At 37.8% G+C, this 19,040-nt stretch overlaps 5 protein-coding genes across 8 annotated transcripts in view; 3 read left to right on the forward strand and 2 right to left on the reverse strand.

The window, feature by feature from the left end:
* The window catches only part of LOC100747816 (unc-112-related protein), a 37,708-nt gene extending 34,450 nt beyond the window's left edge, over nucleotides 1-3,258 (reverse strand). The window contains exon 1 of the mRNA XM_012388431.2: nucleotides 2,720-3,258. Within this exon, the coding sequence (XP_012243854.1) occupies nucleotides 2,720-2,858 (139 nt within the window). The 5' untranslated portion in view covers nucleotides 2,859-3,258. The remainder of the gene's footprint in view (nucleotides 1-2,719) is intronic.
* An 80-nt stretch (nucleotides 3,259-3,338) lies between these two features.
* On the forward strand, nucleotides 3,339-6,201 carry LOC105681075 (cysteine-rich DPF motif domain-containing protein 1). Its single transcript, XM_024369259.2, has 2 exons — nucleotides 3,339-3,645; nucleotides 5,768-6,201. Exon 2 carries the CDS (start codon nucleotides 5,769-5,771, stop codon nucleotides 6,177-6,179), a length of 411 nt encoding a protein of 136 aa, XP_024225027.1. The 5' UTR covers nucleotides 3,339-3,645; nucleotide 5,768; the 3' UTR covers nucleotides 6,180-6,201.
* On the forward strand, nucleotides 4,221-5,724 carry LOC100742913 (putative transferase CAF17 homolog, mitochondrial). Of its 2 annotated transcripts, none has more exons than XM_024369255.2 (2): nucleotides 4,221-4,403; nucleotides 4,482-5,724. In XM_024369255.2, the coding sequence occupies exon 2, from the start codon at nucleotides 4,555-4,557 to the stop codon at nucleotides 5,650-5,652; it is 1,098 nt and encodes a 365-aa protein (XP_024225023.1). In that variant the 5' UTR covers nucleotides 4,221-4,403; nucleotides 4,482-4,554; the 3' UTR covers nucleotides 5,653-5,724. The 2 variants fall into 2 exon arrangements, with proteins under 2 accessions (XP_024225023.1, XP_012243867.1); XM_012388444.3 differs by having other exon boundaries at nucleotides 4,224-4,401; nucleotides 4,507-5,724.
* Nucleotides 6,173-8,869, reverse strand: LOC100748299 (nucleolar protein 12). Of its 2 annotated transcripts, none has more exons than XM_003491406.3 (4): nucleotides 8,712-8,869; nucleotides 7,084-8,490; nucleotides 6,690-6,997; nucleotides 6,173-6,606 (listed from the first exon to the last, which is right to left on the reverse strand). In XM_003491406.3, the coding sequence occupies exons 2-4, from the start codon at nucleotides 8,444-8,446 to the stop codon at nucleotides 6,409-6,411; spliced, it is 1,869 nt and encodes a 622-aa protein (XP_003491454.1). In that variant the 5' UTR covers nucleotides 8,447-8,490; nucleotides 8,712-8,869; the 3' UTR covers nucleotides 6,173-6,408. The 2 variants fall into 2 exon arrangements, with proteins under 2 accessions (XP_003491454.1, XP_033177922.1); XM_033322031.1 differs by having other exon boundaries at nucleotides 8,708-8,827.
* A 270-nt stretch (nucleotides 8,870-9,139) lies between these two features.
* On the forward strand, nucleotides 9,140-12,200 carry LOC100743032 (tubulin--tyrosine ligase-like protein 12). 2 transcript variants are annotated; one of them, XM_024369250.2, is made up of 2 exons: nucleotides 9,140-9,432; nucleotides 9,867-12,200. In XM_024369250.2, exons 1-2 carry the CDS (start codon nucleotides 9,385-9,387, stop codon nucleotides 11,742-11,744), a joined length of 1,926 nt encoding a protein of 641 aa, XP_024225018.1. In that variant the 5' UTR covers nucleotides 9,140-9,384; the 3' UTR covers nucleotides 11,745-12,200. The 2 variants fall into 2 exon arrangements, with proteins under 2 accessions (XP_024225018.1, XP_003491413.1); XM_003491365.4 differs by lacking the exon at nucleotides 9,140-9,432 and adding an exon at nucleotides 9,456-9,757.
* The last annotated feature ends 6,840 nt before the right edge of the window (nucleotides 12,201-19,040 follow it).

A 19,040-nucleotide genomic window follows, 5' to 3' on the forward strand; every position in this document is an offset into this window, starting at 1 on the left:
TAATGTCGTGGCTTTCCAATGGCGGTATTCTACATGCAGAGTACACTAAATCTCTCGAGGGAGGAAAAAATACACATAGCGTGTGTCTTACTTCGCTGTCCGAAACGCCAGGGAAATATATGGCGATCGTTCCGGGGAGGGAATATAAATTTTAGCCGAATTTTTTTCTAATGCCGGTTCTAAACAGTCGACCGATGTGATCGTAAGATATCCACGGGAAGTATCTCGTAACTTATACACCAATGTATCTATATTGAGCTTAAACGCGCCATTTATAAGCACTCGCATCCGTTTAAGTGGCGAACGAGCGTGTTGTCGCGTATATGCAAGCGTAGCAGTGCATTTCTCTTCAGTCTCTCGAAGAATGTCGACCTTTTGCCGCGCCGAAGTATTCTACTACGTGATTCCGTACAATGAGTTCGAATCTGGTCTCCTTCTGGGACACCCGGTATATTTACATAGGGTTTTGCCATGGTACTGGCAAGATGCTGCTGGAAGCGCTGGACCAACACCTGTACAACTACGGTAACCTGTCAAGCTGGAAGGGCAAGGAAGGCCCACCTAACAAAAGCTTTTGCTGTTGGATTTTTTTTTACCTGTTTCTTTTTTCCTCGTCCGTTGAATCTTGGTTTCGGTGCTTGAAAACGTGCGATCGACGCTCTGTTCCAAGAAAAAAGATGCATCTTTTGAAAGAACGAATCGAAATGTTTTGTTTCGATCGATATGAACTATGCTATACCTGTCAGAGCGGAAAGTTAGGTTGACCGAAGCGTAGATATATCGGCACTCATGTGAAATTATCGTCATTACACACAGAAAGGCATATCTTTCAGATACGAGTTATCGCGTTGTCGTACAAGCAGCGAGTAAACCATAGTTTAAATCTTCTCTTGCCGGAAGTAGTCTTTTGCCACGTTTCAAAGTGGCCGGGTTTTATAGAAAAAGCGTTCGATTGTTTGGTACAGTTGAAGAACCACGTAAAAACGCGCATGCATAGGACAATTATTAATATCTAGAAAACCTAATCAAAAAATCGCTTTCCAGTGTAAATTGAGGAACATATGAACTTAAAATCACGAAGGATGATTGACTTAATACCGGTATAAAAAAGACGTAAAGTTTAGTTAGGGATAGCAGGCCGAGATTTAATGAAGGGATAAAGGGCCGGACGAGCGCAGAATGTTGAAGATCCCTTTTGGGACCGAAGAAACGATCGTCTATATGGAAGTAGAGGCCGGCTCGAAAAATCGGATGAAAGAAACAGCAAGTTAAAATAAGCCTGGCTCGTTCTTTGTCGCGTGATCGAAGAGGCAAGAGAGACGGAAATGTCGTGTTCATAAGACACTGCTGAAAATACATTGATGGCTAATAGAAGATGGACTAACGCGTATCAAAATTTTATACGCTCAGCGGTTGTTCTTGTTTGCAATAAGCAGCAAACGGATGGAAAAGGGAAATCAGTATCGGCCCTAAGTATAAATTACTGTGTTGTATAAACGATGTTGAGTAAATAAATTAACGAGTAGATGTTATTTTAACTATTAAGACAAGCATCGAGCAATAGCCTGATAATTTCATTACTGAACAAATTCTTCCAGCCAATTACCAATTTCATTCGAAGTTATGTGTTGTCCGGATATAAGCTGATAGCAATAATCGAGCGTTTATCGATGAAATTGGTCATGTAAAGGCAAACACTTGTTAAATTTCACGGATAATTTGCACAGAAATTGCACGATATCTTTTTAGGACAGCTGGAACTAGACTCCAACGTGCCTTACGATATATTCGCTCGTCTATTCGGCCATGCGTATATACGTGGGTTACGGTACGCTCAATTGATCGAAATTGGTTAATTCGTCGAGACCGAAACTATCCTACTCTCAACCTGGTTAATTATCTGGAGTATTGACCGACAGTAGTTCTCATATAGCATCATTTAAAATGAGGAATTTTTTCCTAAAGATCCTGACAAATTAACGTGTAGACCATGAAACACAATTTAAAGAATAAAAGGAAGAGCAAAGTATTCGTAGAATCAGTTGTTCTTTCTGCGACGATTCATCAGGGAATAAGACACCGACTAGGTTATGCTTATCTACGACGAAAGTGACCGTACGGTGTTCGTTTTACGTGCGGCCAGACATAGGAATTGGTTGCCGGTCTCACGTGTCTTTCGTCTCTCTACGGAGCTGTGGGAGCTCCTTTAGCATATAAAGGAGTCGCTGGTCGCGTCCACACGTCCGCCGTCATGGCGAAACTAGTTCGGCCGTCCAGTTTTTCCACTCCCGTGCACACTTCAGTCGTCTCTTCAATGGTGGGAGACCACATCTCGAACAGTCGCGGTCCTCGTAACGACACGCTAATAATCCCGCAACTTGTTGCTATTCCGCCGCTTAAAGGTCTATTGATCGTCCTAACACCACGTTGATTCGATATTTTCAAAAATGGAGTACGGAACGATGTTTCGTTAACAAAAAGTTATCGCCTTCAGAGATCCAGCCTCTCTACGATCCTGAGGTTGTCTCTCTGATCCTGAGGGTATCTCTACGATAATCCTGAGGTTGTCACGTGACAATTTGACCTATTACAAGCCACAAATTAATCGTCAGCAATCATTTGAATTTTCAATTTCCGCGCGCTTTCCCCCTTTAGTCGATTAGAAAATGATCTCTGAGATGTTTCTATGAGATATTAAAAAATAGGCGATAAGACTCACCGAGATCTTCAACCAGTCGAAGCATGACACCGCCGATGTGCAATTCTCCTTTTACTCGTAAGCTCCTCTCCACTTGAAGATCGGTCACATAAACACGCAGCACCCAGCTGCCGTCCACCTCGTGACCATCGGAATACATTTTTCCCGATCTCGGGCGACCGTACGTCAAAAATATCGAATTATAAACCAACACGTTCTTTAACGCGATGCACCTTCAGCTCCAGACACTCGATTTCGAGAAGAAAAGTTCGTTCTAAGGTGCGAAAATCATGATTTCGCGGCACTTGACATCACCGCGAATACACCTCAAAATTATTCGTCGTTCGGTGAATAACGAGTTGTATTTAATCTAGCAGTATCAGTGGATTTCACGACTTCTTAAGTAAACTCGATTTGGCCTAGTGTACGCACTTGCGATACACTGGTTGCTTTGATCGGACTCGCACAAATTCGTTCCGAATTCTGTATAGAGGCGTTCCAACGTTAGCCTCACGTCCCAGCTGGTTTCTCGACTGGTGTCGACCGTACACTCTCGGCTCGGCTACACTCTCTTGCCGAGAATAGAACTATTTACAAGTAGCGCGCTTGGAATGCGCGCGCAGATCTCTCCCCCCGACAACGTCGCGCGGTAACCCGTCACACAACTCGGTTTCCTTTCCCTTCGCGTCTACAGACTCACCGTGGCCTTACTGTTTCGTCGTTTTTCCTTTCCTATTTCATTGCCTTTGAGTTCTCGTCGTCCTTCTCGATCTTCTCGTGGATGGTGCTCGCGTTGACTCTCCCTTCCTTCTTCGCCGATACGTTGCCTTCTTCCACCACATCGATACACCGTAATCCAGAGAATCCTATGGATCTTTATCCAGATTTTACATTTTCCAAATGCTGTATACCTAAAAGTACTTGCTCCAGTTCTCCCTTCGAATAAGGTAATTAATTTATCTTTTATGGTTGAAACAAGTTATGCATGTGATTCATTATGAGCTATTGTACATACATACATACATACATACATATACGGTTACTTCGATACCAGATATAAGAAGGATTATAAAACGAACTTTTTAAACATATATTATACAGTGGTATTTTAAAATGCTTTAATATATTCAGCCCCTTATTTACTTTTGCCTAAATCTTGTAACGTATACACAATATTGCTTTCAAATCTATAAAGTCTATTTTGATTGGATATGTATCAAGGCATAAAATAGACTTGGCATCTTATAAGATCTCGTATCGTGTGTGCTCTGAAATATCGACTTCAGAAAAATCGGAGTGTTCTGTACTGTCTCTGCAATTTGCTATAGTAAATATAGAAATTATATTTAGTCAATCGGTGTAGTCATTAGCTACGAAAGAATCTTCGTTTTCTAAACTCCCGAAACAAAATTAGACAGGTAGTCAAAATCAGTAAATAATAATTAAAAATTTTGATCTTATGTTATCTGCAGAAATATTGTTCGATATTTCGTTCGATTGCTTCTGATAGCGCTAGTAGACAAGCAGTTTGTGTAGTCTGTGGTATACTGTAGAGTTCTTCTTTTACCTACTCATTTGATTTACCATACCAAATTACGAATCGAAGTCGTAAAGCAATCGAAATATCCAGAATAAATTTGGACAAAAGTTTTATAACGGCATATTTACAGAGAGGTTGTGTGAAATATCACAGAAATAAAAACGTAAGATTATCCATACTTTCCTCAGTAAAGATAAAAAATATAATTTAAGGTTAGAATGTGATAAACAATGTTATATTAGCGTGTGAATTTTTCTCTTTCGTGAAGGTCAAATTTGTACAAAGTTTGGTCGTTGTTCTGGTGATATTTGGTACAATGATCATACACCTCAAAAAATTTATTTTGCCATTGTGCAAATTGAATAAACTTGGAAAGGTACAAAAGCAATTTATTAGATGCGATTCTTCAGAATCTTCACCTGGAATCTTAGAACAGCTAAAAAATAAGAGTATACTGCGGGTTAAAGGAAATGAAGCTTCAAGTTTCTTACAAGGATTAATTACAAATGATATGAAGCATTTTGAAGAAGGGGCAGCAAATTTATATGCATTATTTCTAAATGTCAAGGGTAGAGTAATGTATGATGTTATTATCTATAGAAGCCAAGAAAATAATGTATATTATATTGAATGTGACTCACAAGCTGTAGATTCATTACAGAGACATCTAAAAATGTATCGTGTTAGAAAAAAAATTGATATAGATCATTTAGGAGATAATATAAATGTTTGGGCATTCTTTGATCCTACTCGATATATGAATAACAAATATAATGATAGTAATAAACAAAAACTTGAAGGTTTAATATTTCCATGTGGTACTCTTAATAATAAAGTAAGCAAGGTAGTTGATAATATTATGATATATGAGGATCCTAGACTTCCTGATCTAGGCATCAGAATTTTAGCAGAATCAACAATTGAAAGACAAAAGATAATAAGACATTTAAACTTAGATGCATTACATTCTACTAATGACTTCAATTACAAAACATTTCGATATAAACTTGGTGTTCCTGAAGGTGTAGAAGATTTACCACCAGGAAAACCTTTGCCACTAGAAGTAAATTGTGATTATTTGCATGGTGTTAGTTTTTATAAAGGTTGTTACATTGGTCAGGAACTTACAGCTCGTACTCATCATACTGGTGTTGTAAGAAAACGTTTAATGCCTCTATTATTTAGTGAAATTCCTAATAAATCTTTTTCGTATGATGATAAAATTATTAATGAGTCTGGCAATATAGTAGGTAAATTTAGAGGAATTGAAAATCAGTATGGATTAGGTTTAATGCGAATTATTGAATCTTTGAATGCTCAATCTCTTACTATATCAGATACTAAATTAAGAGTATCAAAACCTGTTTGGTGGCCGCAGGAATTGCAGAAAGTTTCCATTAATAAAAAAGAATGAATGTTAAATACGAGTTAATGTTTATATATATATACTAAGTTGTAATCTATGGTTATAAAATAAATATATTGTCAGGAAAAATTATAGATTATTTTCCATCAATGTTACTTTATAGGATGGAATCTGTCGCTAGTACATCTACAGACGAAGCTCATTTTATCGGACACAATCATGGTTTAACATCAGCAGTTCAAGACCCCAAAGAAATCATAAATGAAATATTTAGGTGCTCTTGTTGTTCATTAGAAGAACGATTTAATTTCAAGGGCATCAAAGCACCATTCGCGCGGCAATTAAATTATCTAGAAGAATGTTATATTATGAAAGATCCTTTTAGTTTACCGAACAAAGGAGAAGTTTTAGTATTAGGAGCTGATTGTAATTTTTGCAAAAAACCTGTATGTTTAGAATGTAGTATATATTTCGGTAAACGGTTTTGTTTAAAATGCGCGTTATGTAATATACAAAATTTGCCATCACAACTACATTCCAAAGTAAAAAATTTAATAAAAGAAAGAGATTCATAAAAATATTTTATTAAACATTAAATACTTGTTTCTACTCTTTTACATTTGAGAAATACATACTGATAACAGTCTTAAAAATGCTAAATCTTTTTGATTACATGTTTTTTCTTACTTCACAATGATATGACAGGTTGCAATTTGTCATTATCGCTAGTATATAAGATATATGAATTAAAATTGAATTGTTACGAAAATGTTTAAGCTAACAGTATACTTTTTATGCCGCTATTTAATTTGATTTTTTCGGTTTAGCCATAAGTTTTTCAGCTAAAAGTTTCTTCTTTTTGTCAAACTTGTTTTTACTTTTCTTTTTGTTTACATCAGATTTTTGACCTTGAAAGTTATTTCCTTGTTGTGGGCTAGTTTCTTTTTTTTCTAGCTTTTGTTTTTTTGTTATTCTTTTTACAGCGTTTTCTTTATTACGAATCTGAAAAATGTAAATTAATATTTTATTAAATAGTAAAACTTAACAGATACATCAAATATTTCTTAAAGAATAATGTTACATACTGTTACTGATGCACCTGCAGTATTTTTCAATTTTTTATGTGAAGAATTATGGTTATTTTCTGCAGAATATCTCTTTCCATATTTTCCTTTTGTTCTTTTATCTTGGTCAATATTTGGTTTTACTCTAATTTCTCTATTTAAAATTGTGGTGCCATCTAGTTCTAATGCTAATGCAACAGCATCTTCACTTTTAAAGTTAACATATCCAAATCCTTTGCCCACTCCAGTCTGATTGTCTCTAATTATTCTCACAGATTGTATTTCTCCACATCGCTTAAAATGATTTCTAACTGAGTCATCATCAACATCTGAAAATTATAGCATTTTTATAATATCATAATATTAGTTAATCATGTAATTAATCTTTATTACTTTTATCCTGTATTATACTTACTAAAATGTAAATTTCCTATGAATACACTTTTTTTTGTTTCATATCTGTCATTTGATTTCATAGACATGTCTACTCTTATATAATTTCCTTCAAATTTTCTTCCATTTACGGACAAAGCTTTCTTAGTAGATTCTTCAGATTCAAATCTAATATATGCATAAACTGATTTCATTTTAGGGTGCAATTCATTTGTGATAGCTGCAACTCGTTTAGGTATATTGAGGGATTTTGATATTTTACCCCTTAAACGAATAGCATCAATCTTCCCAAATTGCTTAAATAACTTCTGTAACTGTTTCTTTGTTACATCTTTTGGGAGATTACCAACAAAAATTGTTCGTTCATTTTCTTTAAAGTCTTCTAAAGAGGAATCTTTATCTTGACGAGAGTTTAATGATCTGTTTCCTTCTACTTCTCCTTCTTTTTCATCTTCTTCATCACTTATATCATCATCTTCATCATCCTCAGTTGGTTGAACGAAATCATCATCATCATTATCATCCTCAATAGTAGTGTCAGCCACCAGTGTTTTTAGAAGACCTGATCCTTCATTCTTAAATTTTTCATCTTCATCAATTGTATCATCAGTTTCGTTATTCTCGTCAAAATCATCAAAGTCTTCGTCATCTTCATCCTCGGAAAGACTATCTCCCAGAAGTACCTTTAGAGAACCCACAGAAGATTCATCAGTCTTTCCTCCATTCTCAGATTCTGAATCTTCTGTATCATCCTCTTCTTCCTCTTCTTCATCATCCTCATCATCGTCGTAATCATCATCATCATCAACCTCATCATCACTATCCTCAGTCATAGAATCATCCTTGTCTTCATTGGAAATAATGCTGTCATTTGATCTTACTCCATCAAACATTTTTACACCTTTATTTACTTGTACTTTTTTGTCTTCCTCATAATCTTCATCATCTTCATCACTATCATCTGCTAGACTGGCACCAAGGATATCTGGTAAGATTTTTTCCTCTTCACTTTTATTACCATCAGATGATTCACTCTCATCAGTACTTTCAATTATGCTATCCTGTAATACAATTCCTTCATTGATAGAATCATTCTCTTTGACCTCCCCAAAATTTTTATTTTTTTTTTGTTTCTTTAAAGATTCTTGCAGATCTTCAACATCTTTCTTTCTCAGTCCTTTATTTTCTTCTGGAGATTTCTGAGGTGTATTATTTTTCATATTGTTACTATTTGACTTCTTTGATCCATTAATTAATGGAACTTTTCCAGTTGGTATTTGTTTAAATTTTTTATTTTTATTTTTTTGTATAAATCCATCCTTTGGTACATTCAGTAAGTGTTTGGAAGTTAAATTTTTACCTTCCTTTGGTTGTGATTTAACCATTTTTGTCAAAAAACCTTATGTCGTCGTTTAAAACAACAGCTATCCTGTTATAGATAGAAGAAATAATTAATCTTACATGCACATATTGTCCTTATTCTGTTTCAAACAATTTAAATTTTTTAAGATCATTGATTCATTTAGGAGTACGTTATATAGTAGTTCAATCAAAGATAGGTTAATACAGAAAGTTAATAATTAAATCATAGCCATTAATAGAATTAATTATTATTAATATACTTAATAAGAAATAATACTAAATACTCACTACGGTTATATGTATACAAATCAAGCCGCCAAAGAAAAACTCACTTCTCAATACGCCGGCTCAGAGTGAACACACTTTAAGCGCCAACAGGAAGAACGAAATCAGCCATTAATATTCTATATACCTCATTTTTGAATGTCAACGTATTAACGAAAAACAAAATTCTCTATATCTTACTTTAAATGCAATTTCCCTATGAATCCAATAACCAATTGCAATCTTACATTCATAATTTTTAACGGAAACATTAGACAATTGCACAAAAATCGGGTCCCAAGTTTTGCAAGTATGCAGGTGTAGAAACAATTGTATGCTACATAGCCACAAGCTTTGGTAGACCTTAACACGCTAGACCTTTAACTCAAAAATAAAAATTTTTTATTTTTGATTTATGATCAATGGAACTTTTGTGAACACATTTGTTACATTTTTCTGATTGAAATGACACTAAATACAACGTATGTAATTTGGAGAATATTTGCTTACTTACTAAATGATAGTTAAATACATATGAATAAGTAAATGTAATTCAAATTATATCGTGTTTGGTCTCATTTTAATCAGAAAGATGTCACAAATACGTTGGTGAAAGATTAATTTTAAAAAGGTCAAAAATAAAAATGTTTCTCTTTTAAATTAGTATCTAAATATATTATTTCAGCGATATTTAACAATGAATTATGTTACACTATTCGATCGCGGCGAGCCGCAAAGATTCGTTGTAAACCCTGGGTGTAAAAACAGTGGGGTTTGCGACGGTACAATCTTTGTGCGCTCTTTTTGTTCAGTTATCGAATGTTTCTGTATATTCGAAGTTGTTACGAAAAGTAAACGATTCAATTAAAAAATAAATGCAAATATTTTATACTAAAATATGATTAGAGACACCATTGGAATCATAACATTTACACATATGTAAATGTTGTTTCAATGTGAAAGGAGAGGTTATGTTGTACAGTATTTTCGTGATTTTGTAAGATTCAGAATTTATATAAATATTCGCTTCAAAAATTAATATATCTATAGTTATCGATAGGAAGATTTAGGTAAATTTTCATTGACATTGTATCCTTCTGTAATAATTTTTATGGAACTAGGTTACTTTGTCCAGATATAAAGTGTCAGAATCATGTGGCTGCATTTTCCATGTTTCAGATTATATTTGAGTTGTATACAATGGACGGAGTAGGATTATTTAATACTTTTCTTCAAACACACCAACCTCAATTAGAATCTTCTGGGGTGCCAAGAATATATTGGCACATTCTATTTAAAAAACTTCAGTACCAGATATTTGATGCAGGTCTAATATTTCAATTAATGAGGATTGATTACGATACTGATAAGAAGGGTGCAAAGGATCCTATTTGGAAGCTCTTTGTTTGTCATAAGGAAGGCATTGCTGTTAAGGATCCAAACAATATTTATTTGATAGATCATGCATGGACATATGATGTTAACAATGCAAGGCAAAATTTATCAACTATTCCAGATCTATTAGATCGTATGTGTTCCTTAATGGGTTTTGACACAGATGCAGAGGAAGATGAAAAGATAGAATTTGTATTAAATGAAATGTGGAGGTACAATCAATCTTTTGCTATAAATAGTGGTTCCATAGAGGATAGAATGCCAGTTTGGTATATTATGGATGAAGTAGGATCAGCAATAAATCATAGTGATAACCCCAACTTTAGAACAGTGCCTTTCTTGCATTTACCAGATGGTGTTACTTATACACTTTTGTTTCCTATAAAAGATGTTGATTACGAAGAAGAAGTTACAAGAAACTTTATAGAAGGGCAAACAAGAGACCAAAGGAAACAGAAAGCGTTATTGTTACCTTGGATAGAAATATCATTTATCGAAGAAAGCTTCTTGCAAATTGAACCAGATGAACAATACTTTTTGGCAGGTCGTATTCATGAAAGTCTACCAGAAAATGTGGATTCTAAATCTCCTGAAAGAGCTAAAGGTACGAAATTAAAAGTTTTTTCAGAATATACATATGTAAATGAATATCTAAATGACCCTGCATTTGAAATTGTGGCCGATGAAAACCAGGCAGATATTTTATGGTACACCTCACATTTCAAAGACTATAAAAGGTTAAGCACACAATCACCATACGTTTTTGTAAATCAATTTCCATTTGAAAATGTTCTAACTGTTAAAGATTTATTGTCGATTATATGTAGAAGAAAAGCAGGTGAAAGGTGCTTCAATCCCAATACACTCGAAACTTATCCAACTTGGTTACCAACTACATACAACCTAAATGTAGAATTAGTGCAATTTGTTGCATACTTTGAACGGAGGAAATTAATGGATTTAGATAATCATTGGATTTGTAAACCTTGGAATCTAGCCAGAGGATTAGATACACACGTTACGAAAAATTTGTTCCATATATTACGATTGCCTAGCACAGGTCCGAAGATAGCGCAAAAATATATTACAAATCCCGTTTTGTACGACAGACCGGAAATCGGAAAAGTTAAGTTCGACATACGATACATAGTAATGCTCAAATGTGTACAACCTCTACAAGTGTTCGTCTACAAAAATTTCTTCTTAAGATTTGCGAATAAGGAATTCGCTTTAAATAATTTCGACGTGTACGAACAACATTTCACAGTTATGAATTATTCAGAAGACATACCACTTTGTCACATAAAATGCGCGGACTTTATCTTGGAATGGGAGAGGCAGTACCCCGACTTTTCATGGAAGGAATGTGTCGAGCCAAAAATTTTGCACATGTTTAGAGAGATTTTCGAGGCTGCAGTCGCGATGAAACCACCGAAAGGAATTGCGGAAAGCCCACAAAGTAGGGCTATATACGCGATCGATTTGATCCTCGAATGGAAAGAAGATACGATACAGCCTATGTTATTGGAGATTAACTTTGCACCTGACTGTAAACGAGCATGCGAATATTATCCAAATTTTTACAACGACATATTCAAATGCCTGTTCTTGAATTTTGATAATGCGGAACTATTTCACGATTTGTGCCTACAGCAGGATTAAATTCTTTATACATAAATCGAAATACAGTTGCCTAAGTGCATGCTCGAATTATAAATATCAAGAAACTATTAACGATCCTTTTTGTGGTCAGCGTCGTGGCCAAACACATTTATTTATTCAAAGCAGGAGAGTTCCGTGTTTCGTATGCGATAATGAGTTGAAGTAGATCCAGTAAATCTGCATATGCGAACGTTAAGGGTATATTTGCTCCGTAAATAATTTGCAGCTCCCATAACTTGACGCTATAACGGGAAGACTATTGTAGTACCTAATGGAATAATAAACGAGAGAGCAATTGGAACAGTTTCACGACTGTCCACTTTGGTCATCGCGTATCCACGAGTGCGTGATTAATGCAGAAAGATAATCATAACGATAATGCCAAATTTTTAGCGATATCATTTTTCCCGTGAAAATACAATGAATACGTAATAAAGGTCGATATATTGAAGCATACACAGTCGATCTTAATTATTTCTTCGATCATCCATCTGTGATTATTTGTTTAATATTTTATGTTGAATTTTTCAATTACTCCAGATGTACTAAATATAGAATCAAACTTCCAGAAAAAAAAATTGCATCGGATCTATAAATTCAGCCAGCGCTTGTATTTTCCTCGGTTATTTTCGTCGTTCTATTTCCTACTGTGTACATTTATTTTTACATAGCTGCAGCCTTTTTATCGTGTTATTTTATGCTGTCGACGTGACGACACGATTTTATCGTTTACCTTCGGATTTCAAATGGTAGCCAGAAAGTTGACTGCTACCTGCTGTGTTTGCCTATACTTTTTATGCAAATTATTTTGTTTTCAATCGACGATTATCAGTAGATTTTTATTGAGTACGACGAGTTTTATACCGGCGTATATTTTTACGTACGTATATTAATCCGCAGTTTCGTCTCGCGTGCGACGACATAATCAACCGCAACGATTATTTCTTTATTTCATTCTGCGGCGTTAGTAGTCGAATCACGTTTTACTGACAATCGTTTCGTGATAACAATGAGCTTACGCCATGGTATTTTGTTAATTATCGTTCCGTTCGTTATTTGGTTATTTCGAAACGAGATTTGCGGTGCCTGTACTCAATTGAAAAAGCTTTGTCTCCGAACTTTCTAGTACAAAGCTCGCCCCGTGCAATTATACAAACGTATCAACGCTCGAATTTAATGTTGTTACGCACTCGGATAACGTAGAGCTATTTTACTTACGGTATTTCGTTTGATACGATTCAGCGGATATTAAATTATAATTACTTTATAAAGAAAATGTATTTCGAGACGGAAAATCGATGTAAAACAGCGCTCAGAGAATATTATGGTTCAGTCAGGCTATACATAATGTAGCTCATAGATCTGGAATAGCTACATAACTTTTAATACCAGTGAGCAAAATTTAAAAAAGGTAGCGATGGTTAAAGAAATAATTATATAACATCTTCTGTGAACACTTTTCAGCAAATGCAACAATAAGCACAATAAGCTGATCAGTGTCTACTAATCGCAGTCGATCGTACAAAATAATTTACGCTTTAATGCTTCGTAGGATTTACTTTCTTTTTTTTCGTAATTTTAAAAAGCCGACACGTCATTCAAAGCAAAGCCAAGGTAAAAAAGCAAAGAATCCCACGGCTTGAACGCTATGTCGTGATCCTTCTTCTTGTTCTTTTTTTCCATCGGACCGATTATATTTCACCCTCCACTGGGCGTCCTCCCTCCAGTGAGGACTAGTGCGTGCGGCTCCAGGTAGTCGGCTCCGTTCTATCGTACCTTGCATTCCCGAATGTTACGTCTGCGGGGTAGTCGCACCACTTACATACGTCTGTGAACTATGGCTATACCTATATTCGTTTCCGTGAATTACGTATCGCATAGGTTGGAAAAGTGGCCAAGTAGTGGCCACCTTCTTCTACTGAGACTCATAGCGGGCTTCTCCGACGTCGGCGTTGCTGGTAATCATGGCAATTAAGCAAATGAGTTCTGCGTATAGGGACGTCGATAACGAGGGCGTCACGTAGTTCGGGAGGTACAGAGTGGTTTCGCGACCGTGTCCAATTCAACCCTCGCGAGTCTTTCTCTTTCCGTTTCCTATACTCGTACGTTCGCCGCGCGTTACTTCGTCGACATCTTTTCCTTTTTTTTTTGTCGTAACGACAGACTGACCGACGCCGTTGATCTGGTGGTTGATACCCCTGTTTCACCCCTCTGTCCTTACACTCTTCGTCAACGAGATTGATATCGAGAAGTTGAAACGACCGTTGCGTTGGCCCTTTTATTTCCAGCGGGCACATCGGCCTGTTATTTCTCTCGTTGCGAGTGTCGATTCGCCTCTTTCGACCGGCAATTTCGTGTTTCTTGCCGCGCAATTCACCGGGTAATTTGGTAATTTGGTTTCGACCCTTCTCGCCCGGTCGAAGAAGAATTTGGTCGGTTAGCGGTGCGGCTGGTATAATTATTCGAGAATGAGCTCGAAGGCTTTCTGCTCGGACGAAAAGAATACGCTTAATCGCGGACGCGAAGAACGCGAGTAATTTTCCATTTTACTTAATGTCTTTTCAACTTTCAGCCTGATAGTCGTCTAAAAATAGTTGGCCACCACAAAATTAGTTCGAGATCTTCGAGGCTGCCGGTGCAACAGGCAACGGCGTTCTTTTCCAAATTGCACGGATGTAGATAGAAGAGGCGAAACACGAAAAACCGCCAGTGAAAATGTAACAATAAACAAGTACACGTAATTAGAGAAGCACACGAATTTCCCAGCGCGATAAATATCATTGGCTTGCGCGGTGCAGCGAAGTTGCGCTCATTAAAAGTGGTCTATGTTGTTACGAGGGATTCGACAATACTCGTTTCTTTGCAGGCGGATTCTGGTGGCGACGTGGGGGTCATGCAGCCCCGACTCTATATTGGTGGGTTGGGTTTTGTGTCTTGAGGAACGTGGTGCCAGTGGCCCGCGTTTATCGATGCACGACGTGCTGAAATCCTCGTTTATTGTTAATTAATGCGTTTAATTGTTATTTCATGCGGAATAAGTATGACGCATACAGTCCATTACGGGCAAGTTTGTCCAGAGGAAATTGCGGAACAACTCCATAAAAAGTATCTCTCGCCAACTCGTTTGGCGAACACGCCGCTCTGAGATGACTTTTTTATCACCTTCGTACCGCATCGTTGAGAACGCCCATCGCGCGATCCTTTCGTTTTTGAAGATGTAAATTTTCTTGCTGGCTAATGCTCGAAGAAACGCGTTACCTAACTGCTCGGTTCGCGAACGAACACCGAAAGTTCGGCTTGCAAACTCGTGCTCGTATTTGCCGAAAGCCAGGCTAGAGATCATCGTGCTCTGTTAATTTTTTAACGCTCATGTTTGATTTATATCTGAAGCGAACCGACGTATCCCCATCGATTGAAACTTTTATAGTATTTCGAGATGTACATCGTATTATTTCTGGTATCATTCGAAGGGAAGGGACGTCGATTGTACAACGTCGTTGTAAATTTTTAAAAAGAGCCATCTAGAAAAGAAGGAACGGAGCTGCGTGTTATCCAACCACGGAATATAAAACAAGCCGCACGGCGTACCTTTCTTCGTGGATGTCGTGTCCGGCCATTCGACCCTGCATAAATTTTCGTCAAACCAATTTCTTCCGACTGTTCTCTCTTGAGAGAAACATTTCTTTAAAACGTCGCTGCCTTACCTCGTGTTACGTGCACAATTCGATGCCAATCCCATACAGGCCAGAAGACGACGAATACGAATTTTATATCGTTAAATTATTATGTACTATCTCGTCGTTGTATTTTTTATTACTCTAAAAGGGCTTGTACCATACTCGTCAACATTTAATTCGATTTCATCTAGTTTATTTCACGAATGCGACTCTTGCATTTAATCGTAATTAATTTAAGCGACGCGTCTTTAAGCAAAATGTTGTACATGTAAGGGACAATTTAGAAAGGCGCCGTTTTGGACACATTAGTCTCCCTTCATCCGGAAAATAAGCGGGTAGTTACACATGCACGATGCGTGATTTACAATGTCAGGCATCTTTAAAAGATGGAGTTCTCTCTCCTTAATCCGACACGCGTTATTGCACCTAAGGAGGAAGTACGTATCTTCCAGCGTTCCTCCTTCGTTCGTTCCTTCGCATCCCTACTGGTAGGTCTTCAACCGCATATATCCTCTCGGTTCTCGAGGCTCCTGTGGGGAACAGGCTTCATTACGCTCCCATAAATCACGGCCAATGTACCTTATACGGATCGTACCACCGGTAGGCATCGCACTATTATTAATTATCATCTCCGCGCGATATCAATAAAAACAAGGGTCTGCGCGCTAGAAGAGTCTCGTTTGAGAGGAAAACAGCGAAGTGTGATGAAAGCCGTGTCGACGTATATCACAATATTTTATCCACGGAATTCTACATTCAAATAGTTTCACTCGTGATCGATAGAATTATCGTGTTCTCAGTTTTTACGTTAACTGTCAACGATCTGAAAGGACATTTATTTCGGTGAACGTGATGCGAATTTATCTCGCGCACGGAATTTAGCGAAATAATACTCGCCCCTGAACGGTTTTATCAACGAGAGGACGCGAACTGGACTTCTTTATTTCGCAGGAAATTCTCATTAAATCAATCAATCGATTCGATCGGTTGGCGAATTACGTTGACGAATATTTGTCGGTGTGCATAAATCAGCGGTGCGTTTGACCGTGCACACATTCTTTGTTGCTTCGTCACTTTGACAAAGGGGTTTACATCGGTGAGTGCGATCTGAAAGCACGTGTAGGCCGGTCGCGATCAAAATATCATTATTTCCGTTTTACACCCTTCGAAACTCGATAATGCTTTCCCGTAATTGACTCGCCTCAATGAATGACCGCGGCATAGGTACTATCGTCATTGTGGGTAATGACAGGATTAAAACAACGTTCGGACCAATCCGGCCGGCATTTAATTATTAGCGGTGCCTCCCACCCACGTGACATCGGCCCCCGTTGCCAGACATATATTCAGAATACAGCATTTTATTGACCAACCGGACAATCGAAGCGCATATTTACACATACGAGCGACGTGGTTCGCGTGAGCTTCCCTCTCGATCTATAATTGGAATTTAAAACGTTCCGAAATCCGGGGATTAAACCACGCTTGCACCGCGTTTCATCCAAGTTCCCCCTGCTTGTTGATGCTTCTTCTCCCTGAATCTGGTTATATAAACGCCAGTGGTTGTGTCGCGTGCTATACATTTGCTCTTTGATTCGTTTAAAGCGATGGATCGGCGAGACTCGTCTTTCAGAATCGAAGCGTCGATAAAATCGTCGAACGAGAACGAACGCCAAGTTTCTCGTATCAAACGAAACTTCTCTTTCGTTGATTAAAGATTTTAGTTGTCTTTCAGGATCTCCGGGAAATTCGGTTACATTAAGGCGAATCACATTCTTACGCGAACAAGGATAACGTAGTCTGCGTTTTCGTGTCCGTGGCGCGGCCCGGCAGTGATTATCGCGAGGAAGTGTACGAAAGCATCATTACACCGGTGGTTACATTATGTGAGGCACTTGAAACGGCCAGAACCAGTACAGTGAACCGCAAGGTGGTCTGTAAGCATCTGCATTCGTCAGTTTCCTTTTCAGCTAGCTCCTTAGTACGCGAGAAAGCCGCTCTAAAGGGTCGCTACTACTCGGCCATTGCGCAATTAGCGTCACCGTTGGCTTTTCTTTTTTCGTACTTGCTCCAGCGAGTCCATCTCGGTCCGCTCTTTACTCTCACGGTCAACACGCGGAGATGCGCGCATTCACTGGATATATACACACGTAGAGAAGGAAGGCCGCGTGTTAATTGCGGGTCAACCCTCGTTTGTCCTACGCTGGACCGATGTCTCTAATCTTCCAAGCAGGAAAAACGAAAATACGAAAGACAAAACTAGGCCACGGTGACCGAACGTTTTTAAAGACGTAAAACCCTTGCATACGAAAATTTGTTCTAGCGCGACACCCCAATCCGCGCCTGGAGAAGCTTTCGTCCCTGAAAGCCTGCAAAGATACGCTTCAACCGGAGATTTCCCTCTCCGTGTTTTTCTTTTTGCCCTCTCTTCTTCCTCTCGGAGAATCGCGACCACTTAATTTCATCTCCGCTCCCCATCCCGATGGTAATATTTTTCTTTTCTGCCCTTCTTCGTGTCTATCTTACATCGTATCTTTCCAACCTTCCATTCCAGCTTATTTTCGATTCTTCCTCCGTCAACGACTGTTAACAACATCTCCCGCGAATCCTCGCGTTCGTTTTCTTAAAGAAATTATTTCCGCTTTGTTGAAACGGTTGGTGGAATTGTTTTTAGATCTTTTATATTTACTCGTACAAAGTACCAGGAATTGACCAAGGGGTAAATTTTATCAAGAGAAGAAAATTCTGCTTGTAAACGAAGGGAATAAAACGGAACATCGAGGAAACAAAATTTCCACGCTGTTTGTATTCGATATCAGACTCGAAGAGTTTACCGTGTTTAATTTATATAGAAACGTTCCTCAACGAACTACCAACTATTTAATTAAAGAGCAGCTTAGGATAGAACAAAGCGCTCTGGTGTCGTTGGCAAAATTTAATTTAAGCCGAGAAATATCGCGAAGTTATGATTAATCCAAGCGTTGAAAGAAGAAAACAAGGTTTTATGTACAAGTACGTTCACGCTATTCCGCCATCGCGTCTGATTTTCATTAATATCGATCATCGCGACTGCTCAGTCATGCGGTTCTTGTTTGCATCCAGCTGGCCGTTTCTCGCACCTTCAGCCCTGGACGTTTCATTTTCCGAAGCTCCGCAAGATTTCCCGTCATCCGTTGTCTTAAGGAACGATAATTAATTTCTTTCGCTCTTACCTTAATTAATAATGTTTCATTGCTTCAAAGTTGATGGCAAGAAATCTCAATGAAAATTCACGGCAAATTCATTCCCTTTAGAGCTCCTTAAGCGCTTCTTTCTTCAGGCAAATCTCCGCCAATATTTTTCTCCCACTCGAGAAACCATTTTCTCTTTTTACATAAAAAACAATATTATTCCCCTGGAACACCGAGGTTTTCTAAAAAGCTTCTGCAAGCAACGAGAATCGTTTCGATACGACTATAATTATTGTGTCCCGTTTGTCGCGATCGCGCGTACACCGACAAACGTTGGGAATTGGGGTGCATCCGCAACTAATTAGCTTCATTTTCGTCGCAATCGTATCTCCTCTTCGACTGTTTTTGAAGAGAAAGAGGGGTGAAAGAGTGGGGGGGGGGGGGGGGGG

The sequence above is a fragment of the Bombus impatiens genome, unplaced genomic scaffold, assembly GCF_000188095.3.
Source record: "Bombus impatiens unplaced genomic scaffold, BIMP_2.2 scf_0548, whole genome shotgun sequence".
NCBI classification, from domain to species: Eukaryota; Metazoa; Arthropoda; class Insecta; order Hymenoptera; family Apidae; genus Bombus; species Bombus impatiens.